Source organism: Astatotilapia calliptera, chromosome 6, assembly GCF_900246225.1.
Source record: "Astatotilapia calliptera chromosome 6, fAstCal1.2, whole genome shotgun sequence".
Classification (NCBI taxonomy): domain Eukaryota; kingdom Metazoa; phylum Chordata; class Actinopteri; order Cichliformes; family Cichlidae; genus Astatotilapia; species Astatotilapia calliptera.
Genome location: NC_039307.1, coordinates 12,195,623 through 12,221,213, shown reverse-complemented (window position 1 = coordinate 12,221,213; position 25,591 = coordinate 12,195,623). Strand labels below are relative to the sequence as shown.

General features: G+C 38.3%; 2 protein-coding genes across 5 annotated transcripts in view; both read left to right on the top strand.

Annotated features, from left to right (window-relative positions):
• The window catches only part of pnpla6 (patatin-like phospholipase domain containing 6), a 36,833-nt gene extending 23,800 nt beyond the window's left edge, over nt 1-13,033 (top strand). For 2 of the 4 annotated variants that reach the window (XM_026170345.1, XM_026170344.1), the window contains exons 23-36: nt 149-212; nt 507-675; nt 855-1,037; nt 1,746-1,864; nt 2,133-2,289; nt 2,413-2,529; nt 2,639-2,708; nt 5,648-5,764; nt 9,304-9,452; nt 9,790-9,942; nt 10,573-10,689; nt 10,816-10,903; nt 11,186-11,331; nt 11,678-13,033. In XM_026170345.1, coding sequence (XP_026026130.1) covers nt 149-212; nt 507-675; nt 855-1,037; nt 1,746-1,864; nt 2,133-2,289; nt 2,413-2,529; nt 2,639-2,708; nt 5,648-5,764; nt 9,304-9,452; nt 9,790-9,942; nt 10,573-10,689; nt 10,816-10,903; nt 11,186-11,331; nt 11,678-11,752 — 1,724 coding nt within the window. In that variant the 3' untranslated portion in view covers nt 11,753-13,033. Of the gene's footprint in view, nt 1-148; nt 213-506; nt 676-854; nt 1,038-1,745; nt 1,865-2,132; nt 2,290-2,412; nt 2,530-2,638; nt 2,709-5,647; nt 5,765-7,476; nt 7,594-9,303; nt 9,453-9,789; nt 9,943-10,572; nt 10,690-10,815; nt 10,904-11,185; nt 11,332-11,677 lie in introns of all 4 variants that reach the window. The other 2 variants (XM_026170343.1, XM_026170346.1) reach the window with 2 other exon arrangements.
• A 7,742-nt stretch (nt 13,034-20,775) lies between these two features.
• LOC113023249 (ependymin-like) lies at nt 20,776-25,334 on the top strand. Its single transcript, XM_026169273.1, has 6 exons — nt 20,776-20,958; nt 21,258-21,292; nt 22,545-22,679; nt 23,012-23,195; nt 23,616-23,703; nt 24,833-25,334. Exons 1-6 carry the CDS (start codon nt 20,814-20,816, stop codon nt 24,981-24,983), a joined length of 738 nt encoding a protein of 245 aa, XP_026025058.1. The 5' UTR covers nt 20,776-20,813; the 3' UTR covers nt 24,984-25,334.
• Nucleotides 25,335-25,591: the final 257 nt, after the last annotated feature.

Here is a 25,591-nt window from a genome sequence, read left to right as displayed (position 1 = left end):
ACACATTTCAGTTTTGTTCGTAAAAATCCTTTTTTTAGTGGGATTGCTTGACTTCTGTGTAGCTGTGTCTTTAAATTAAAGCAGGTCGACAAACAAACGCACAAGTTCTTTACTTTTTTGTGATATACAATTTGTTTGACTCTTGTAGGACCTACATTACTTTTAACCAGTGACATAATTAGAGAACGTCTGGGTGCTTCGGCTTTGGACAGGTCAGTCTGATAATCAAAGAATCTTGTCTGTATCACAAACCCTTTTTTCTTGTTGCTTGGGCTTTACTTGAAGCTATGCATTTAGTGTGTGTGTTATTTTTTCCTTACTTGTTTAGATGTTACTGAGTTTTGTATTTTTGTAGAGACAGGCATTGCAAATAAGTACTATAAATGCTGTAGGCGTGGTTCGTGTTGCATACCTATAATGTATTAAAATGTAAACAAATTACTTCTGCTACTTTTCATACCTCCAAGTCGTTGTCTGTGTCTCTGCTTTTCTTCTCTATCCATCAGTATCCATGAGTATCGTCTCTCCGGCTGGCTGGCCCAGCAGGAGGACATCAATCGGATTGTCCTCTACCAGACAGACAACAGCATGACCCCATGGACACAGCGCTGCATCCGACAGGCTGACTGCATCCTCATTGTTGGTCTTGGGGACCAGGAACCTACACTAGGAGAAGTGTGTGTGTGTGTGTGTGTGTGTGTGTGTGTGTGTGTGTGTGTGTGTGTGTGTGTGTGTGTGTGTGTGTGTGTGTGTGTGTGTGTGTGTGTGTGTGTGTGTGTGTGTGTGGGAAAAGAGCTGGGAAGAGAAGAAATCTAATGGCAACAGATAACTTTAACTGTCTCGTCTTCCTTCAGTTGGAGCAGATGCTGGAAAACACAGCAGTGCGAGCTTTGAAACAGTTGGTCCTTTTGCACAGAGAAGATGGACCTGGACCTTCCAGGACAGTCGAGTGGCTCAACATGCGCAGCTGGTGCTCAGGGCATCTTCACCTCAAGTGTCCCCGGAGGGTCTTCTCCAGACGAGGTCCCAGCAAACTGGTACAGAGTCAATTTTTTTATAGGATTTTTAGATGCTTTCAGTTTATTTACATTTAGGGGTGGACAGAATGGCAGAGATATCTAGAAGGTACAATATTCTAGGAGAATATAAAAGCCTTGTTTTGAATATTGAGTATGCTAGATTGATATTAACTACAGTCCACATGGGTTTGAGCCTCACATTTTAACAGTAAACAATACACAGTTCTCTGCTTTTTGCTAATTAGGGCACGTGCACACACATTACCCTTTCACATCTGCAGCTTTTCGCATTGTTAAATACTAGCCAGACCTCCTGACTCTCTTGAAGAGTAATTTCTTTTTCTGGCACTCCAGCCACAAGACACACCATTAGGATAGCTCTCACACTAAAACTTTTTGTAACTCGGTTACAGCTGCCAGTATGCACTTCATGTTGGAAACATCATAGAAGGTTTAGTTGGTAAAGCACTCCCCTGTCACTTTGGGGAGGCCTCACTGTTTTGTTTTGTTTTTTGTGTTTTTTTGGGGGGGGGGTTGTTGTTTTTTGCATCATTTCATTCATTAAAATGTTGCTTGAGTGTTGTTGTTTTTTTTAAAGCAACCTCATCCAGCCCTATTTACTGTTCAACATAACAGCAATTGTAATATTTTGATAATATTGTTACACATAATAAAATGTAACCCCTGTATTTATTTTTGTGTGTTTTTCTTCCTGTGCTTGTGCAGAGGGAGGTGTATGAGAAGGTATTTGAGAAAACGGCAGACAGACATAGTGACTTCTCTCGGCTGGCCCGAGTCCTCACTGGAAACAGCATTGCTCTCGTGCTTGGAGGTGGCGGTGCTAGGTGAGCAAAGTCGATGAGACTTTCTGCACCAATAAAGTTCACAAACGTTCAGCAGTACTAAACTAATGTGCAGTTAATGTCTGTGTGGTAATGTATGGAAGGATTTCTAATGTGGAAACACTATGCTGTGCCTGTATACAGAGTAAAGCAGCATTAGGAAAATGTGTCTGTCTTTTAGTCTTAAAGCCATTTCAAATACTGATGTTGTAAATGTACTCTGCATCGTGCGTACTTGCTTGTTTTCAGACAAATTGTCTCCCTCTTACAGAGGCTGCTCTCATGTCGGTGTAATTAAAGCTATGGAGGAAGCAGGGATTCCTATTGACATAGTGGGTGGAACCTCAATTGGCTCTTTCATCGGTGCCCTTTATGCAGAAGAAAGGAGTGCTGTTAGAACAAAACAGAGAGCAAGAGAGTGGTCTAAGGTAGAGCACACACATCTAGGACTATCAACGCAATCATTTTTTTGGTCATATCTGATGACAATTTAGTTTTTCACAAAAATCTGACAAACATCTACTAATTCCCTGCAATTCTTTGTTTAACAGGCAATGAATTCGGTGTTTAAAACAGTTCTGGATCTTACCTATCCCATCACCTCCATGTTCTCTGGCTCTGCCTTTAACACCAGCATCTATAAAGTGTTTCAGGACAAGCAAATAGAGGTGGGACTGTGGTACAAAATGTTTTTTCCCTATTGCAACAACATTGCCATAAGACAAGAGGGTTTTGTTTTTTTTCTATCATTAACTTTGAAATAAAATGTTTTCTCAGGACCTGTGGCTGCCGTACTTCAACGTCACCACTGACATCACGGCCTCAGCTATGCGTGTTCATCAGGATGGTAAGTGAGCGCTGTTCTAACCGCAGGGGTCGTTACCCCTGTAGCATTTTATTAGCTTAAAATTTAGTCGAGATTACTACAGTACGTTTGTATTTCACATTATGTTTACATGGAGTACATTTACTAAGATTTAAGAATAGTTCACATTCATGCATACATGTAAGTGGAAATGAACAGTTGCTTCTTTTTAAATTTAACCCAACTTAATCCATTTTTACTGCCCTGAATGACAGAAAACTAATGTGTGAAATTGGTTTCATATGTAATTAAATGGTTGCAGCAGTCAGTCAGAAATAATATGGTACAGTGATCAAAGCTCTTATCTAAGTGAATATACTGGCATGTTGTTCTACTCAGTCAAGTGTCACGAGGTACTAAAGGGATTATAATGTCTCGTATTCTCTAGATGGCAAATCTGTAAATGTTGTACGTTTAGGCTTAAGCTGATGCCACAAACAAGCATTTAGCTGGCTAATGCATTATGAGAGTGGCAGGATTGCATGTTCTCAGAAGTCTCAGATGTAAAGTTGGAGGTGGATGTACACCAAACTAAACTGAACTGGTGTGTTTGCAATCTCCACATAGACAAATACTAATATGGTGGATATATGTGTAGGTGGCAAATTGTATATTTGATTAAGGGGGGGAGGCTATGATGCTTCTCTGTACCTTCTCTCATATATAGGGACATAATTTCCAGTAATGAGGTCAGTACATGTAAAAGTCATCCCTGTGAGCCACTTCTTCTTTTGAACTGTAAATTATGCAAAACTACTAGAATAGCATCCAAGGCGTGCATCTGGAAATGGGCAAAACAGAGGCCTGCTTTTACTGTGTCCACTACCCGTGGGAGGATACTTAAAGTTATTCTGAAAGCAGGTTTAAGTTCCTCATATCAAAAATATATGAGACAGGGAGAAATACTAGATTGGATACATAAAAATGTTTGAATATGTGATTACAGTGCAGTTATCAAAGGAACATGTAGCCTTTCGTTTGCAAACCCATTTATTTGTTCCTACAAAAAACATGCCAGTTTCAACCTTGTTTGGAGTATGCCTCCATTAAAGTGTTAGAAAGAGATTTTGCTAAGTATGTACAAAAGAAAGGACGTATGTTTTGATGCTTGTCTGTGTATTTGCTGAGATGTGTGTTCTTTTTGACTTGCTTAAAAATGCACCATCACTAACAATAGCCAAAATGAATCTCTGCAATCTAAAACGACTGTGTGTGGAAAAAACAACCCTCAAATCCAGTTTACCATTTTCTGTTTAATGCTCGTTTCTAATATTCAGTCTTGTACATTAAATGAAGTTATTGTAGTCTTTGATGTAAAATCAGTGTTTTGAATTATTAACTGGCTGATTGCTGGATTTGAGGAGTTCATAAGCTTTCAGGTCTCAGTCCTGCAGCTAAGCACGCTGAATGCTTATGTTTGCATCTTGGCATGTGGATGAACTAACTGCTAGAGTTACGCCTTCTTACTTGGTTTCATTGTTGCCATCTTTTGCCTCTTATCATGTGCCTACTTAAATTTCATTCTTTCTTTCTTCCTCTCTCTTCTATATCTGGATTTTCCTTTCTTACTATCGCCATGTGCTAATATAAAAAACAAACAAACCTGTAGCTTTTTCATTGTTTAGTGTCAATCCAATTTATGTTTAAAACTCCCCGAATTCACTTCATATATAACTTTATGTCTGGTCTTTCTGAGCATGGAGAGACATTACAGATATGCTCATTTATAGTTTACAACAAAGACAAAATAACCTGTGTAGTCACTCACCTCAGAATACTGAATCTTCTCCCATGTCAACATGTAGGATCCAGAACACTTTAACTTACCATTTACCGCATTGTCTTTTAGTGGTTTCCATCCCATGTTGCATCCATCACTCCTTCATCTCCATTCTGTGCTTTCTTTGGTTTTGGTTTTTTTGGTTTGCTTTTGTCCAGCATTTCTAGCTTGGTGCTATTGTGAATATGTCACTCTGAGTCACTGAAAGGAAATAATAACTGTCATTTTGATGGTTGTTGTAAGGCAGAGAGTTTGAATTACTTACTTTGGTTTTTATCCAGTGAGGAACACAGCCAAGGCACAAATTTAAGAATGATATGAAGCTAAATAGAAATTGCAAATCTTTTACAGAAAAATTACCTAGGATTTTTTTCCCTTTTTATATTTTTTAGAAGCTTTAGTTGGAGGCCTAAGACTCTCTGTCTGTCTCTCTTTCCTTGTTTCTGTCTGTTCATCTCATGTCTCTTACAGTTATCCCTTGTCTTCTTGTCTTTATCGCACCTTGCTGGATGAACCAGTCATCTAACAGTGCTAATACTATTTCTCTGACATGCTTAATGAACACATCAGATAGCATCACTGTTCTTTATTTTCTTTTCAAATTTGTTCTCTGATACTTTGTTCTTTCTCCTTCATTTTCTTTCATTTACATCACCACTGGCTTTTAATATTTATCCTAAAAATAAACTGTTCATGTCAGATCATATTCTGTTCCTTGAATTAAATTTTACTTCACAAATATTTTGATATCCTGTTAGTATTCTGAACAAAGCTCTGAGGTAACCTCTTTTCCCTCAAATAGTTACATTTAAAAGGTTATAGAGTACTCCTGCAGTTTAGCTCTCTATATAAAAGGTGGATCATATTAGAATTTGCAATATTTTCTTAAAATCACAGGCATATAAAAGTAATTTTGATGAGATTATACTCCCATTTCTCTTTTTAGCTACTTGCGGCTACTTTCAGTTTCCTCACTATCTTGCAGGCATTTCTTTCTCCATGTTCCTCGCTCTCTCTCTCTCTCTTTATTCTTCTCCTTTCTTTCTTTTACTCTCCTTCATATTTCTTTTACCCCATCTGTGATGTGGAGTCTGGCCCATATTTGATGTGTTGCTCCTTTTCCATCTCCATTTCCTGACAGGTTGTGTCTGGCGCTATGTTAGAGCCAGCGCCTCCTACACCCCCTATTTACCTCCCCTGTGCGACCCCAAGGATGGCCACTTGCTTGTGGATGGTTGCTATGTTAACAATGTCCCAGGTCAGATTTTAAACACCCGCTCACCAAAACCTCCCCCCTCCCGCCTCCATCCCCAAATCGACAATCAACCACCCAGCTACCCTCCTCTTCTTTCGTCTCCCTCCCAAGTTCTCAATGTAACTAACCCCACCTTGACTTGGTGGATATTGGGAGCCCATGGTTTGGAAGGAAAGACTACATCCTACATATATCTTAAAGCCCAGATTGCATCATACCGTCTCTCCCATTGACTTTGTTATTCACACAGAGAACACGTTTTATCCATTTAGCTTAGTGTCACCTAAAAAAACAAATCACGAAACCCACTGAACTCCACTGTGTTTATTCAGTCTCAGGATTTCTCCATGCATGTTTGGATATCTGTCGGTCATAGAGAGCTGCATGATCATCAGGCTTCATCTGAACACATCTATTTGCTGAAACTCACATTTCTCCTATGACATTAAGGTTGAGGCATGTCTTCATGCACCACTGTACTTGGCTTTTTTTCTTTCTTCTTTGTCATTTTCAATTGAAGTCAACCTCAATTAATTTAGATGTTGGCAGATTTATCAGCTCGAGATCAAGTATAGAGAACAGACAGTATTCAGTGTTGAACTGACAAGATGGTGAACGGCTGCAATCTACATGAGATGTTGACATCACATGTAAATCACTGTGTGTTCCAATTCACCTAAATGTGTATGTCAAATGGACTGAAATGCAATTTGATTCCCTGCTTCTATTTTATTTCAGTCATCTCTGCCTACAGGAGCATGTTCAATCCCTCCTATCCAGCTGTTGTCCTCTCCCCTGGCTTTGCTTGCTTTTTTATGCATGCCAGTATGTTAGTTAAAGCCATCCCATCTATATATCTTTCATAAATATATATTGATGACAAATATCATTATTATTATTATTATTATTATTATTATTAGAAAATATGTGTTCTGGATCTTGCTGTTGCACATTGCACCTCTTATACACAGTCAACGAAGCCCTTAAAATGACAAACAATCAACAGGGATGAAAATCTGCAAGTGGTGTTTTTTCAGAAGTCACATTTCAGTAATGTAATTCTGTTCAAGCATTCACATATTCTCTATGCATAGTAGCACCCCTCACTTTTCTCTGTGGTGCTCCTTATCCTTCCAACCCATGCAGCACTTTGTCTGCTCCTGCCCTCTGCTGACACTGAGCTGTACTGCAGGACAGAGTAGGCTGGTTGCTTCCCTGTAATATTCACTCTGAAAAATCTCCAAACATTGTCACATCAACATCTACTACTGCTCCGTCCCTACACACAGTTGGCAATAGGAGTAAAATTGGATTCTACTGCTTTGGTTTATTCACTAACGTTGCAATAGGTCTGTAGATTTTGAGGAACTTATAAAGGAGGATCATATGCAGTGAAGCACTGTTTTTGGGACATAGTTTGGAGATGAAACAACCTTGATTCTCTGTGATGGTTGCCATTTACTTTTTTACCTTTTGCACAAGCCACACAGGATCTATGTGCAAGGTAATGAGGTTTGCAGTGGTTTACAGCAGAGTTTAAAGGTAGGCAGAACGACAGTCCTAGCCTTTGCAGGGATCGACTACCTTCTTTTGTCCGACCTCGCTCTGGTGTTTGGATTGCGGTCTGTGTCGACACTAATCTGAAACGTATAGCAAACATTATTGAGATGTTATCCCCCCCTTCCTCCTCCCTCCTTCCCTCCTTGGTGTGCCAGGCTCACTGTGGCGCTATGTACGGGCGAGCATGACCCTCTCAGGGTACCTGCCGCCTCTCTGCGACCCCAAAGATGGCAACTTGCTAATGGATGGTGGCTACATCAACAACCTGCCAGGCAAGTATAGGTGGTAACCCCCTGCTCCCCACCTCACCCCACCCCGAACCAATCCAGTCCTTAATTTCTATCCAACTCCTGTCTCCCAGAGGAGGGGGAAGGTGGGATGGTGATGGGGGGATGCTTTGAATGGTGGTTTTTAGGTTAGCAATATTAAGAGGTTGTGTTTTTAAGTAAGTGGATGAATGCTTAATGTTAATGGAGGAAAGTCCTGTGGTATTGCTGAGCTTTCCCCATCTGAATATTAAGCCGGTTCAAATTTATATAATGAGAAAATTCAAATCAGTGGACTGAAAAGCCCAGATTAAAACAAACTATACTTTAAATCAATCGCTGAAGTAACCTGGTTTGCCAGATGGGGGAAGAAATGCAACGTTTAAAGTTTATTTAAATTTTATATAAATACAAGGCTTTTTCTACAACTAGGAAATATTGCATTAAACAGTGGGGATGTATTTGTATGTGAAGCAGCCTGGTGTCAGATAGGGATAGAATTAAAAATGTTGGAGAGAAGTTTCTAGTAAATATACATTTGAAGAAATGGAAACAAATCCTCTTCTGACATCAAAACCGCCATGCATAAGACGCCAGTCTGCTTTGAGATTACATTCTGATTCTTCTCATGTTGAAACTGTTGTATGATTGGCAATAATATTTTTAACAGGCTTGCAGCAAAATCTTAATTGGTATTATAATCATACAAATGTTCCACACATTTTCAAAATTAACTACTTCAGGCAAGTTTACATTAAAACAAACCCAAAAAGCTGCCTGGTGAGGTTTCTGTTTAAGCTGTAAGAATAAAACGTAAGTTTTTTTTGTCACGTGCTTTCAACAAGAGGAAAAATCAGTGGTGTGTGTTCAGACTCAGGGGAACAACTTTTTTTGTCTGCAGACTAGTAAATGGATGATCATTGCTTAAAAGCAACTGCACAGAGCCAAAGGTACATATTCCTGAAATGTTTGTGCGATGATGATGACAATTGAGATGCATACTACATAGTTTTCATTTTGATGTGGCGGTGAAAATTCCCCTGAGTCTGGGTTGATGTATTTATAATAAAAAAATATCCTCTGTACTGAAGAAACAGAACCATATTTCACAATGAGACTGGCCTATTGCAGTTTTCTGCTCTGCATTTAAATCATTTCTCATTGTGTCCCGGCTAATGCTTTGTGAAATATGGTGCTGCCTGGGCCCAAAAGATTGATCCAGTGGAAGGGAACTTTGTCAAATTAACATCCTGTGTTTGTTTGTTTCACTCTGCCTTCTGTGTAGCTGCTTTTAAAGTTGTTCTTGGGGTGCTGGATCAGTGTTTCAGGCTTGTGGGTTGTCTTCCACAGACTCAACACCACAAAAATGCCTACTATTGCAAAGCTCCTTTTAATAAGGGGATAAAAAAGGCCCTGCGCTATTTGGCCAGGAAATATGTATAGTTTACATATATACATCTCATTTAATTGGCTGTAAATTCTCTGAAGTGAGCTTACAACTTGTATGTCTTAAAAGTTTTGTGTTTTTGTGGTGTACGTCTGTTAGAACATTGAGCCTCTAAAAATGAAGGTTTCTGGAGGCAAACCTGAAACAAACTTATTAACACCGTATTTATTGTCTTATCATCTCTGCTGCCGGATTTTGTGACGCTATGGTCGTTCGTCTGCGTGATTGTGTGCTTGTGTGTGAAAAAACTGGTGTTAAACGTCTAACAGCGGACATTGCGAGGAACACGGGTGCCAGAACAGTCATTGCCATCGACGTGGGTAGTCAAGATGAGACTGACTTGTGTAACTATGGCGATTGCCTGTCGGGCTGGTGGTTGCTGTGGAAACGGATCAATCCCTGGGCAGAGAAAGTAAAGGTACTGGATGCAGGAGTTTTCCTGTCTTAGATTGGGCTAACATAAATGTCTTTTGTAACTGAGTAAGTGGAGTCCAACAATACTGGTTCCAAATGTTTCTATTTGGCTCGAGCTAAAACTTTCTTAGAGGGTGCCAAAATTTTTCTATGAAAGATTTTTCTGGGAAAAAGCCTTTTATGGGTTGGCAGTATGAGGCAGTGGTACCTTTTGAGTCCATCTGATCAATGTGTAGCATATCCAATTCTGCTATGGAATCAGCAGATTCATCTTTATTTATTTATTGTGAAATCTGGTAGTGTGTTGTCTGAATAAAGATCTATGATACTCCCTTCTGTAGGTGCCGGACATGGCAGAGATCCAGTCACGGTTGGCCTATGTGTCGTGCGTGCGACAGTTAGAAGTGGTTAAGAAGAGTGCCTACTGTGAGTACATCAGACCACCCATTGACCGCTTCAAGACCATGGACTTTGGCAAGTTTGATGAGATCTATGTGAGTTACTTACCCAGTATGGGGTTTTTAATTGCACAAAAATACACTTTATTTGTGTGAACCTGAAATCAGGCTACTTCCAAAATGGGTGTAATCTCTTTGAAGGGTGAGAATCTGAAAAACAAGTACGATCACACATCCTATCACTACACAATTGATTATACACCTCTAAGCATATATGGTTAAATATTTCCTAATACAAATGACAATAATAAAATCTAAACCCATCAAGTACAGTTGTGTAAATCCCTAGTCTCATATTATGGATCAGCTTTAAAATTCGTGTGTCTATCATCTGATTATTTGGGCAAAAAAGGGAGAAGTACTACTTTGGTTTCTGTTTATACTGGAAAACAATGTGGGCTTCTTTGAAAATGGAATCGACAGCTAATTTTTTAAATGTTTTTTTTTAAGTAAAGCTACTAGCTTTAGATAGTATATTGCAACATAAGAAAAGCTATCACAGCTTTAATTAGTCAACTGTTGGTTTAACATCCCATAGTGCAAATATAAATGTTTATTATTACTCTAAATACACCACAGGATCCATCAGTGTTTCAGTCTGAATTTAAATCAGTTGGTCTGTTTCTAAACACTTACAGCTTTCATTTGAACTACTGTGTATTGCAGGATGTGGGCTTTCAGCACGGCAAGTTAGTGTTCACTGGCTGGGCTCGGGGTGACATCATCGAGAACATGCTGAAAGACCATCGTTCAGCCGACTACAATGACAGCAAGAGAACAGATGTGAGAAGGGCACATACGCACACTTAAACTATTAATCCTATCTTACATGGCTGCTGTAACTCGTGTCTTTAAAGGTGAACCTGCAAGTTCTATATGTAATACTAATAATAACATGTTGTCCATTAGTCCTACACGTGTCCAGGAGCTGACTTCACTGATCTTGCAGAGATTGTATCGAGGATAGAGCCAGTCCAAAGCTACCTTGCTGCAGAAGGTAAATAATTACTAATTCATTATTGTCTAGAAAGAGTTGCTCTTGATGTTTTGTTGGAATATATTTTCCTTCTGATGTAGAATAGTAAAGACAGAGCTTACAGCATTCTCCTTTGTGACAACGTACAATTCAATAAGTCTGATAAATAAGGAATTGTATCCTTGTCTCTTTTCTTGAATATAATAGGGGATGTTCCTGATATTTTATGAGTGCCACCTTAAATGGATGGGTCAGTCTCAATAATTTCTTTCTATAATATCTCCTCTAAATCTTTCTGATCAGCGGAGGAGTCGGACTGTCTGACAGAATATGAGGAAGATGGAATGGACACAGTAAGAGAGGAAGAAGGGGAGGAAGAGGAGGATGAAGCAGAGTACCCTGAAGACCACTCTCCTGGGGAGTGGGGACAGAATGGAGTTTTTCAGACGGTAACACTACAGTTTTAATTCTCTGAGCTCCAGCAACCAGTCTTTGCTCCAATGAAACAATAATAACTCACCTCTTTAGATGAAAAGCTCTCCAGCAAATCTTCAGACCCTTAAAATGCTTCAATGTTTATTACACTCCACATTACAAATAATACAATGAAACATACAGTCACCATACGCTTTATTATGTCAAACATGCTAGTACCAAGGTCCTGTAAACCTTCCTAAGACATTTTATGTTTGATATCTTGTGTCCAAGATGAGATTTTGTCAGGCGAGAAACGGAGGATCTCTTGGCATTAGATTTAAGTTACACCAAATGGTTAAAACACTGTCTTCTCTACAGGATGAGGAGAAATCTGTGAGGCAACGTCGGAAACTTGCCAGTGACTCCAACACCTCTGAAGTCTCAGACTGCTGACAGTCGGCCACGAAGGAGTAGGAGGATAAGACTAAGGGTCCATAAATTTTCAGTGTTAGATGTGGGCATCACACTCAGCCCTTGCATCTACTAAAAACTCAAAGTTTTCTTTCTGGAGCATAGCCACTTATTGTCTAAACTGCTGAATCTTCTTTGCATCAAGTGACTTTCTCCTGATTATGCGGTTTAAGAACAGGCTTTGAAAATTTACCCCACCCAGAATCTGTCTCTTCAGACACGTCAACTTTACTGTAATTCCAACCATAACAAAAACTGAGACTCTAAACTTCCATTTCAGCAACTGGAATCACCTGCATGTTCCTTCTGTTTCTCTAAATCTTTATGTACATCTTTAATGTCAGCACACCTTATCTGCACTGTGTCATTGATGATTTGACATACATAGTCCTCAGTTCTGATGTGTGCTTGTTCAGATGAGTGTGTGTGGGTTACCTGTGTGTTGGAGTGACTGGTACTGATGTGTAAAGCTGTGAATTGTTGAAATGGTAACTGGGCACTAAAAGGAAAAGTAGGGAGCATAGACAGAGCTGTAATTACTAATAATGTAATTATGTTAAGCTTATCCTAGATACCATGTAGAAAGTCAGTTAGGGAATGCTACAGGAAGAATGGCAAATTGTTATCACCAAAGTGGAGTGGTTGAATGAGCAGAAATATTTGTGAATTAATGCAGTGGACAGGTTTCAAAAATACATTATTGAGATAAAGCTGGGTGGATGGGGAGGAATATGGAGTGTGCGGTGAAAGTTAGGGATGAATGTGAGTGGACGACATTTTGTCTGTGTGCTAAAAATCTGCCGTTTGAGTTGTTTTTTTTGAGATGATGCCAGATAAAGACGATGCCTTTTCTACCAGAGTTCAACACACTCAGAATGAGCATGACTGTGGAGCGATCATTTGACTGAAACTAAACAACAAACAAGTTTGCGTCTGCCTATGCTTAGGCAAGGTCACACGCACAGTACTCAGGGTTCCTGCGTATGACTTGACATTTATGCCAATAGTGTCCTCTGGTGATAACAAGGTGTACGTGTGAGTGCATTGCAAATTTTGGAGTAATGATAATCTCCAAAACGAGCCAACATTATCTATAAAACCCTGACAATATCAACAGATTGTATGTGGATAATACGCAGAAATCCCGAGTAATCCTAAACCTCTAAATCACAGAAGTTCACCTAATATAATATTTAATTCATATGGACCTCTTGTAGAAACTGTAACAAGATTATATTAAAATACACAAAATGTTCATATTAATATATGTATATGAAGTGAGAATTTGTAAGTTGATGCTTTGCTGCAAACCAAGGGAACTTACACTGGAAAAAAAAGGGGTTTGTTCTTGTAACATCAGTTCAGTTATTATGGACAGCTGCCAGACTTGTTTTCGTTTTCTTTTATTTATACATGTCAACTAATTCATTTTTAAACTCGGAGACAGGATCGTATGTTGTTTTAATGAACTTGGCTTGAGCACTTTGCACTGAAATGTTTGAGTTTATTCCTTTTCTTTAAAGATGGTTGTTTTAATGATTGCCCTGAAACTTGAGATGCCAAGGGAATCTAAGGTATAAAAAAAGGTTAATATTTAATATGCATATTGAAAAATAAATATAATATGCATCCAATTATGTGTAACCTGTATTGTTTTTGTCTATCAAACTGTTTTTATGAGATTTACTTGTCTCACATCTGTCTACTAGCTGTGATTTTCAGCTTATTTTAAAAGGATACTGATTTTGGTCTACACCAGAAGTTTATTTGCAGCAAAAATGTTTGCTTGCTTCATCAGGTAGAGGAGCATTTCATGCGGAAAACTGGCAGATCTGTAGTATCCTATTGTTTTTTCTTTAAAAGTTTTTTTTTTTAAAGTGACTAAATAATAATAAAAAAGTTAATCAAACAAAAAAGGACAAATAAAAGTCCATTTATTATAGTTTGTAATGTGGAGCTTTCGTATTATAATACTTTTTTTCTTATAATAACTTTAAACAACCATATTTTTCCAACATATGCTGAAAGAATTACTTTAACTTAACGTTAAGTGACATGAACAAAGTCACAAGTCAAGATTAGTTGAAGGCAGTCTTGCTCGAGAACACATGCAGGTAAGTTTCTTCCCTGCAGTTCACTTTTTTTTCGTTTGCTTGTTTTGTTAAAAATTCGACAAACTTGATATGTACGAGTCAAGAGTAGGGAGCGAGCAATAATAACAGCATGAAGCTACTGATGACAATCAGTGTTGTTTTTTGGCTTTTCTGTGTTGAGAACTAAGGAAAGTTAACAAACCTGTTGATAAGTCCATGAAGCTCTAAACTCATTGAATCTACTTAAAATACTACCAGTTATAGCTTCTTAGCTTAGTACAATCTAAGGATATTCACCACTTTGTACAAGTGCCATGGTACAAATAAAAACTAAATTCTGAAAATGTTCATAAATTTAAAAGTGTATTGTTGCAAAAATGTATCTAAACAGTCTAAAGACAGTTATCATTAAATATTTAGAAATATTTATATTTATTTACTTATACAATAACTTATTACTGTTCCAGTAGTTCAGGTGGATGCAATTTTGAGAAATCTTGTATCTAGCCGTAACTTTTAAATGATTTTAACCATGGATCAAATTTATGCATATTTTCTTGAATAATTTCTTAATTGTTTGCTTAATAAAACAAAAAACAAAAAAGCAGCCAGTTTGCATCTAGAAAGGGCTATTAAAATAATAGCCATGTATTCCTAAGTTTAATTATTCATTACTCACTTAATTGTTATTGTTTTACTTCTATAATCTGTGGGGGAGATTAAATTATTCTTATCTAACTTTTATTTAACTGCAGTCGTGAAATAAATGTAGGAAGTACAAGTACAGTATTTCCTTCTGTTGTAGTGGTGCAGAAGTAGAAAAACAAGTAAAGTAAAACTACCTCAAACTTGCTGGCTTGTGCTTGAGTGATTTGTGTTTGTTACCCTGGTAACTGTAGAGAGTAAAATTGGAACAAAGTGCTGAATCAACAACCAAACTGCCAGCGTGTTGATAAAATAAATACTTTGGTTTGCATTTAATATTAACCAAGTAAAACATTTGATCCACAGTGACCTCCTGTAAATTATGCCCCTTTTTATGTGGTGTAAACGACTATCAGTCCTAAGATAAAGATGGAGCACCTTCCAACTTTTTCTAATCACTATCAGTAGTCAGTGGCAGCTGTTTCCATTTGACCCATATTCTGAATGGTCATGTAGTGGGCGTTTATCTGTATGAAGGTTTCCCTTTTATTTAATATGTACACTCAGTAAATCTTTCTACAATTATACCATATATCAAAATAAATAATAAAAGTATAAAAAAAAAAAACCCAGACAAGAGTAGCTTAAATTTAGATTTTGACCTGTCCTCTTTAACGTGTGACTGATATATATCTATATATATCTATATCTGTATATATCTATATATATCTATATATAGATATAGATATATATCTATATATCTATATCGATATATAGATATATATATACATTCGAAAGAAGGGACTGCTCTCACAGCTAGAGATTGACGAGGTACAACACAAATGCTACGGCAAGGAGGAGTCAGGACGCCAGGTCAGGGGGGAGATATCATCACCCCCACCCGAGATTGGGTACATAGCCCCAAGTGCGATAGGAGAAGGATCGTTGAGTGCGAGAGGAACTGACCTGAAAAATAGGATCATGGCCAAGCTTGAAACCTGGATCCCCCGTAGCCGGTTACCAAGATTACGTGAAGTACCCTCAGAAGGTCTGCTAGATGATGTTAATGCAGCACTACGGGCAATACCTACAACCACGATTACCGACACTAACAAGCTGATCTACAATACGGCAGCAGTGATCAGTGAGATGCTTGGCTACAAGTTGAACAGCGACAAGGGGCAGTACCCTCCATGGAGAAGGAGGCAAGATCAAAGTAGCACGGAGGGAGGTTAGCCAACTAACGGAGTTGCAGAAAGGTGCGACAAAGAAGGTGTCTAAGAAATACAGCAAGCTGTCCATACCTGAGGCCTTGGAAACTGCCAAGCAAAGACTCACAGCCTTGGCCAGCCGCTTGAGGAGGTACACCAGAGAGATAGAAGGCAGGAGAATAAACCAGCTGTTCTCCACAGAACCAGCAAAGGTGTACTCTCAGTGGCAAGGGAACAATAAGAGAACAGCACCACCAAGGCTGGAGACGGCGCAATACTGGAAGAGCATACTGGAAGAGAAGGACGCAACCCATAACGGCAATGCTCAGTGGCTAGAGGATCTGAGGGCAGACCACAGCGACCTCCCTGAACAGGGTCCAGTAACCATCACAGTGGCAGATATCCAAGAAAGGGTCTCCAGTATGAAGAGTTGGACAGCACCAGGGCCTGACATGGTTCACGCCTACTGGCTAAAGAGGCTGACTGCACTCCACGAGCGTCTGGCAGCACAAATGAACCAGCTGCTAGTTAACGAGAGACACCCGGAATGGCTAACCGAAGGCCGGACGGTCCTGATCCCCAAGGACCCCAAGAAGGGACCGGTCCCCTCCAACTACCGACCAATAACCTGCCTCAGTACTACATGGAAGCTCCTGTCAGGCATCATATCGGCTAAGATGAACAGGCACATGGGTCAATACATGAGCGGGACACAGAAAGGAATTGGCAAGAATACCAGAGGCGCAAAACACCAGCTACTGGTAGACAGAACAATCAGCCGAGACTGCAAGACCAGACTGACCAACCTGTGCACTGCCTGGATTGATTACAAGAAGGCCTATGACTCAATGCCCCACAGCTGGATACTGGAATGCCTAGAATTGTACAAGATCAATGGGACCCTAAGAGCCTTCATCAGGAACTCAATGGGGATGTGGCGTACAACACTAGAGGCCAACTCCAAGCCCATAGCACAAGTCACCATCAAGTGCGGGATCTACCAAGGAGATGCTCTGTCCCCACTGCTGTTCTGCATAGGCCTGAACCCCCTCAGTGAGATCATTAACAAGACTGGCTACGGATACCGACTACGGAACGGAGCAGTTGTCAGGCCTATGCATTTGCCTGCGGGATCCCCAGGTACTTGTAACTGTCCTCTATCTCTGCAATGTTGCCTTCTGGTAGTTCAATCCCCTCAGTTCTGACTACCTTCCCTCTCTTTGATACCATCCGACTACACTTCTCCAGTCCGAACGACATTCCAATGTCATTGCTGTATAGCCTGGTAGTGTGGATCAGTGAATCGATGTCTCGTTCACTCTTGGCATACAGCTTGATGTCATCCATGTACAGGAGGTGGCTGACAACTGCTATATATATAGATATAGATATATATATATGCATAGGCCTGAACCTATATAGATATATAGATATATATTAGGGGTGCAACGATACACAAAATTCACGGTCCGGTTCGGTTCGATACTTTGGTGTCACGGTTCGATATTTTTTCGATACAAAAAAAAATGTTCATGCCTTTTTAATTTGTCATTTATTAAAATTATAAATATATATTTTAACACAAAAGTACAGTTTTTAAATTTAACCCTAACCCTTGTGCGTGTTGTTTTTTAGCTCGTCATATTGCAGCCACAGAAATTCTTTTGTCCATGAAACCATAAAGCTGCACTTTCTTTTTGCCTTATAGTCTGATTTGTCATAACTTCTCCGTTTTGTGGTAAGCTTTTCTTTGGCTGTCACTTCTTCACCCTGACCTGTCTTATTAGGCTCAGCAGAACTAAAATATATATCTGTCTGTGAAGGTTCTCAGTCATCCAGGTCATCGTAGTGAAATATATATCCTGCCGCACTCACATAAGCTCAGCGATTCTCTGCGCGATCAACCTCTCACATGTTTAAGCTGCGGGAGATTTCACTTGTCATGTTTGCATAGTAAGCTAACAATTAATAAGACGATGTCAGAGGAATTGGTGCACAAATTATCATCACTCACAGATCAGTGCTGTCGCTCTCTATACACAGTTCGCACGATTGCAAAGTGAAAGCAAAAAAACAAGCGCAAATTCAAACACGATTTCAATATGTCACATATTGACAGTGGCTCACCCAATGACATAATTTCCCAGCTACATTTCTGAAAGAATGCAAAAGCATTGACATATATTTTTCCTTCCTACAATAGCCCGACAGGCAGGGCAGAGATAGCCCCGGGACGTCGGGCTAGCGATATTGCGAGCCCTGTATCTGATTGAGGAATCACTCATCTTTGGAAAAGAGAGTTTATTACAGAGAAATGTCTCTTTCCAAAATAAAAGCTATACTATCCGCTTCTTCTGGGCTATATTCTCAGCAGCATATTAAACATATCAGGTCTCCATAAGGAGAATCCTGTGCTAACAGCTGTCTAAATGACTCGGCTAAAGTTTGTAGCATGCATGCTTGTTGTTTTTGTCTTTGCACTAGGATGATGTCGGTGTAAATGTGCAGTCATATTCGTTGTGTTCCCACTAGTGCTTTCAGGTTAATCTCGTTGAAATAACCTTAACGCCACAACACGGCAAATCTCCGTTAACGAGCTACCCTATACAGAGGGGCTAGACGGCCAACACGTTAACGAGCTAACTGCGCTAACACACTAGCTCCCACCCATGTAATTGAGCATTGCATGGCACATCCAACATACTGTTTTACTTTAGTCCATGACTCGCTTACCTTCAGGGTCATACGTCACATGAAAACCAAAATAATTCCAAACGCCAGATCTGAATGAGGGTGGGGAGGTCCACTTCTGTCTCGCTAGCTTGCCCTGCGCTCTTCCTTCTGACGATGCTGTCTGTGTTGAGTGCTCAGTGAATCTGCGTTCGACTACTCCGCCTAGGCTCGAGAGTGCAGCCTAGGCGGAGTAGTCGAACGCAGATTCACTGAGCACTCAACACAGACAGCATGGTCAGAAGGAAAGTTGATAAAATAAATTACAAATTTTGTATTGTTCTTTTTTTTTCTCCCCTTTGGTTTTCTTTCTTTCTCTCCCCCTCTTTCTTTCATTCTTTCCCCCTGTCCTATCCCACAGTCATGTCTGTCCCGTTTGCAACTGAAAATAAAATAAATTCATAATTATAATAAAGGTCAATCAAATGGACCAATATGATGATCCACTTAAAATAAATCCTCTTGGCATCTTTCTTGGCCTCAAGACAACAATTCTGATGGCTATAGATCCAAACGGGACACAAAAAAAAAAAAAAAAATTGAAAAAAATTGTATTGTTCGATACATATGCGTACCGAACCGAAAGCACTGTATCGAACGGTTCAATATCGATACGAATATCGTTGCACCCCTAATAGATATATATATATATAGATATATATATATATATATATATCTATAGATATATATATATATATATATATCTATATAGAGATATCTATATAGAGATATAGATATAGATATATATAGAGATATAGATATAGGTATATATATAGATATAGGTATATATATAGATATAGGTATATAGATATATATATATATATATATATATAGATAGATAGATCATATTTTTAAAAATTACTTTTAAGACTTTTTACAGATCTCACTGTTTGTGAACATAATTTTTAAGCAGATTCCCCAGACATCTTCCTCATTTATTTTTCAACAGGCATTTTAAGATCATTTAATCATGCTGTTATATTAATGCTACTTGTTATTTATATGAAATTTAGCACTGACAGTAACGCACACAATGTATTTAATAGCTTCTGCTTTTTCACCCATTTCTCTTGGTAAAGTATTTGATAATCCTTCTTTATTTACCACTATGCATTCTGCTAATTTGAGAGTCAATTGTGTAAAGACAGATTTATATATATGATGAACATGCATATGCTGATATACATTTTTATTTTTTTCCCAAATCTCTTTCCACTGGAAATTGGCCTTGTGTGAACTGTAATGCCCTGAATAAAGGGGGTCATTTATCACACTCACTCACAGGTAAAAATAAATAATAATGACAAGTAAAAAATATATTTATTAAAGTGTCATTGTGGATTTTGTTATGTAGGGAAGAATAATAAGAAGGTGACCGTTAGAATTTCTGAACATTAGAGGAATATTTGAAATAATGACATTATTAATCAGCTACAGTTGGGCTACTGAAAAGTGGTGGCGATCATATTTGTTTTTATACAAATACTCAACACATAAAGTAAGCATTACTTTTTGTATTTTGGTTAATGTTGATGTATTAATCATTGTTGCCACTTGTGGTATTCAAAACCTAGAATGTCAGTGGGCAGATCACCTCAGCAGGATTGATAACCTATCATGCTTTTAGAGTATGCAAGTTAAAAACGTTAGTTTTTAAAGCCGGTGAGACCTTTGGTCTGTACTAACTGATGCTTTTAAGTGAGTCAGTTGTTTAATTTTTAGTTCCCCCGGTAGAAGTGCATAACCAAAGGATCCTGAAGAACTCGCCACAGTGTGACATTCAGATATGCTTTTGTCATCAAGGCTGAGAAATAAGCAGGTGGAGTTATTTAGAATAACATGGGAATATTTACATCTGCAGTTAAAAGATTGGAGCCATTTAGCCCATTAACTAATGATTTACAGGTAAATTTGTTTTTGAGAAAGGCACTAAATCTTCAGGTTTGAATAGCACAAACCGTAAGAAGACTTGCAACACATGCAATGCAAAATAATTATAGGTTAAGGATTAATTGTTTGCAATAACCTTCAAAAAGGGCTATACTATTAATGTTCATTTTTATTATTATTAATTTTTATCTTTCAGATTAAGGACCTTTTCTTTAATACTTTAATGACATTCTATACACCCCTTTTTTTTTTGCAAAAGATATGTAAATTTAAGATAAAATATAAGGCATATTAGAATAGCCTACTTGCATTTTATTTTCAGTTTAAGTCATGAGCTTTAGGCTTCAACATTAAAAACAGCCATGTCTTGTAAACTGTAAAGTACAACTGTTAATTATTTAGTGAAGTAGATAGTCCAGAAAACGCACAAGGACGTCACATGATGTGGGCACTGCCTCCTGTTAGCAGATTTATATGGAAGTGTTTCCTGAACCAGAGCGCTCACAGATTCTCCTGGTCCGGCGACTCTGCAACTTTCTCACCATGAACTTCATTAGTGTGCTGTCCTGCCTGAGCCTCTTGCTGGCAGTGGGTGTCGCCCAATACCCAAAACCCTGTGGTGAGTATGGACTTAGATGAACAAGATACTCAAACTGATGTCTATATCTGTGTTAAGAGACCTGCTAAATGTGCCTGAAACAGAAATATGAAAAAACTCAATTCATAATGTTAGAAAAGTTATTTTTACTCAGAGACACAGACATATTTTTTAATCTATCTTAAAAACCAGGTATAGTCAAACTAGGCTGCCAAGATTAATTTGTATAGTAAGCTAAGGTTCTCCAATGAGTATATTTATGCATTTAATTTTAGATTGTTATAACAAATGAAGCTTGACTTTGACTTTCTGTTCCACAGTCGTTCCAGAGCTGCTGAGTGGAGGGCTCACTGTGGTGAGTTCACTGATGTGCTCCACAGATAATCTTTAGGAACTTACTATATATCTCTATTGCTCTGATCAGTGTTAAGCAAACTTCTCTTGCATTTTATGCCAACTAAACCCTTTTCTGTTGGATGTAATATGTCCTTACATAATAGTATGATTATGCAGCAACAGAGCAGTTTTTTGTGCCTTAATATGTACGGATTAGGTTTTAACAGAGATGGAAAGTAATGAAGTCTAAATACTTCATTACTGTACTTAACTAGAATTTTCAGGTGTCTGTACTTTTCTTTAGTATTTATTTTTCTGACAACTTTTTATTTTTATTCCCTACATTTTTAAAAAATATCTGTACTTTCTAGTTCACGCATTTTCAAAAAAAGCTTGTTACCTTTGGTTTGTCGCACACTTGGTTTGCCTAACCCGCACTTCAGCATCTAGCCAAACACATGAGTGTGTGTGCAGTTTGTCACACAGAGTGTTGCTAGCTATATTCATGTTGACACTATATTGCAGTGGTATTGGATAAACTGGAAATGCAAAGTTTACATGTAAGTCCTCACTTTTGTAAATCAAATATTGGGTCTGTACGTGTGGCATTATATTTTTACATATTGTGAAACATGCTGCAAAACAATCTGAATGCATTATTTAAAGGTTTCATGAAAATACTCAGAAGTTTTGAAATGAATTTGAAATTAAGCTGATTGTGGCTGTATACAGTATAATATGAAGACAGCATAAACAGCTTACTGTCAGTATAAAGGATGGAAACCAGCCAGGACAACTTATGAAATAACTGCTGATGTATTGTTGAATTCAGCTGTGTAGATCCACAAAGACCAGGTCAGCTGATCAATAAGCTGAAGTTGAAGTACTTCAACTTGTACTGAAATATGTTTTAACATTAGTACCTGGGTTTTAGACATTAACTAGAGACAAGTTCAGGAATATATGTTTGAGACATTCACTTGCTCACATGCTCACAAGCCTCACAAGATGATATCATTTGCTTCAGATGAGTTCTCACAACTAGAAACACTTCATTTCATTGAGACAAAGATTTTTTTTGCTTGGATGGACACATGATATCCAGTTTCTTGCTGTGAATCAATTAGACAGTTCTCTGTGCTTTTCTCAGTAGTGCAGTCAGACATCATACAAACTTTTGAACTAAAGACATAGCAGATTAAATATAATTTAATGACCATTAAGTAATGTTTAGGTCATTCATAAAACTGGCTTTTATCTCTCCTTTTCAGATGACTGGCGATGGACTCATCTCCTCAACGGGAATAATAACCTATGATGCTTTGGGACAGAGGATGCGAGTTAAAAACTTCGGAATTGGTGACAATCAGGACTTTGCTCTGGACCAGCTGATGCTTTTTAGAGAGGTAGTAAAGCCTCATTACACTGTTGATGTTTTGTGTTTTTTTTCCTTCATAATGATCCCTCCCACTTCAAAAAGTATCTAAATATCATTCAAATTACTCATTTCTTCTGTCTTACCTAACACATAAACAGAATTCCAATCTTTAGAATAAAAAAATAAATAAACGTAGTGTGACATTTGAAAAAATAAAATGAAAGTATAAAATGACAAAAACACACTGATATTTATGCAAACATATTATAAGACCGTGCTGGCTACAATACTACAGTGGCAGCATACAAGCCAAGATGTGAACAGGCAAAGAGCATTCACTCTCTTTGTTCATCCTTTCAGGGGGTCTATTACGAGTCCAACTGGAAAACACTCTCTTGCAAGAAGATGAAGCTGGATTCCTCCTTCATTCCCATGCAAGTTCCCCCTGATGCTAAACTGATGGGTCAGGTGTTCATGGGCTCCTCCTCCTCTTGGGGAATGGGTGTGCTAACCAACACCTGGTATGGCAGTCTTTCAGAAAATGGTAAGAAGAAGCAAAAATAAATGTGTTCTGTACTAATTCTAAGGCTGAAAGGCCATGAATACTACCACTAGTGCTATGTGCTATTTTCATTATTTTGGAAGACAAATTTTAATTTATTTTTGTGTAAATGTACACACTGATTGGTAATTTCAAGTAGACATTGTAGTAAAGGATTGGCAGTATGTTACAATAAACCTTTCTATCCTACTAGTTATTAGGTTAAGCCAATGTACTACTAAATGACCAAATTACCTTTGCCTGTGCATGCATGTCGAGCATAGTGACAAGAAGTGTAAATTCCTATTTATGACAAAATAAAAAGAAATAGTAGTGAATTTAGTAAATGTAAAATAACACTTTTTTTTCATTTATGCCACTCAGGTAGCCTGTTTACATATAACTTATACTGTATGTTTTCAGGCTTTTATTCAACTGTCTTTACTGAGATCGGCTGCATCCCTGTGTCCTTCACAAGCTATACTCCACAATCTGGGTGGCTCACTGTCAGGTAACTGTAAGAGAGTCTGTCTCGAATGTAAAGGGAAGGTATGTAGACAGACTCAGCAAAAAAAGTTGAGTTATGAGAAAAGGGTAGATTAGATAAGATTTACAGTATTCTACATGACATATGAAACTTAGACATAAATGAAATTCCATAAATTAATATATACTAACCAACATGACAGGCACACAACACACACAGCACACCTCTCCCCATCTGAAGCCTACACAGCCAGTTAGTCCAGATATACCAATAGCTGGTAAGCCAGTAAAACTACAAAGCAACATGAACATCTGAGAAACACATAACACTCAGTAATTTATCACTAGCTCAATTTCATGGCTAAATGGTTCCCTATAAATAAATAATTAAAAATTCAATAATAATTCAAATATTCTTAACAAATCCATTTAAAACAAGCCTTCCTACAGAAAGACCCCCCCCCCCCCCCCTTCCCAACTTGGTTTGGCCCAGTGATGTCAACCATGACATCACCAGCACTATAAAAGTAACAAGATACTTGACCTGCATGGATCCTGGGGAAAAAATTTTTTTAAAAATTGAACATTATAAAAGAAACTTGAAAATGTATGTGTGTGTATTTCCTTTAACTTGATCAACTGTTTTGATGTTAACCACAAATTTAACACACACACAAAGTGAAGCAATGTTACCTTAGGATTGGCAAACCACAGCAAATAAGCACAAGCAGACAAAACAATATAATGTTGTGTGTAAAATTAACACGCATAAGACAAATGGTGAGTGTTAAAGTGTGCAAATGCTCCACCCACTTTGTCGCAGTAATATAAAACTAAAACAGACAAAATGGAACAAAAACTGTGCTAATGATATTAAAAACAACTTCAGCAACCATTTTAGATTTGAGAGGGAATTTCTTTTTATTACAGTATGTCTAACAATATAATGCAAACACATATCATATTATTATATTATACAGTAGAAAACAGAATCATATGTATGAGAACCTGTTTTGGATTTTTGACCCTGAACCATGCAAAAGTTAAGACACTGAAGTGTTACGGTGTTCTATTCTCTGCTTTCCATCTGTAAATTTTGAATTTGATGTTGGTAACCTAGTCATACAAGTAAACTTGTATTTTTTTAATTTCAGCACCTTCAACTGGGTAATTGGCACCTCAAACCCTATGGACTACTTGCCTCCTGATTTCTGTGCCAACTCTGAACTGGAGGAAACAGAAACACCACATAATTTCTTCACTGTCATGGAGTCTCTGGCCATGAAGAGCAAGAGAATAGAGTAAACATCTTGAGCATCTTGAGAAAGATAATTACAGATAATTACAAATCCTGTCCCTCAGCAGAAATCCATATTTGACCTGAATGATTCAGTCATCATCATGAGATGATCACTGGATCATCATGTCATTTTAAAGTTACATTAACATGACATCCAGCAGAGTTGTCATCTGCAATTCACAGACCTTACCTTTGGATTGTAGGTAGAAAATGTAAATAAAAAAAATCTATATATTAGAGTGAGAACTACAGATACGCAGTCAACACTACATAAAGGAGACCTTCAAATAACAGTTTTCAGATTTGGTTTGTCTTCTGTCTTTGTCATTATGTCAATAAAATTATTTGCACTTAAATGCTTGTGTGGAAAATGTTAATATAATATCGTGGCTCAAGAGTTGAGAGTTTGCCTTGTAATCGGAAGGTTGCCGGTTCGAGCCCCGGCTCCGACAGTCTCGGTCGTTGTGTCCTTGGGCAAGACACTTCACCCGTTGCCTACTGGTGGTGTTCAGAGGGCCCGGTAGTGCCAGTGTCCGGCAGCCTCGCCTCTGTCAGTGCGCCCCAGGGTGGCAGTGGCTACAATGTAGCTTGCCATCACCAGTGTGTGTGTGTG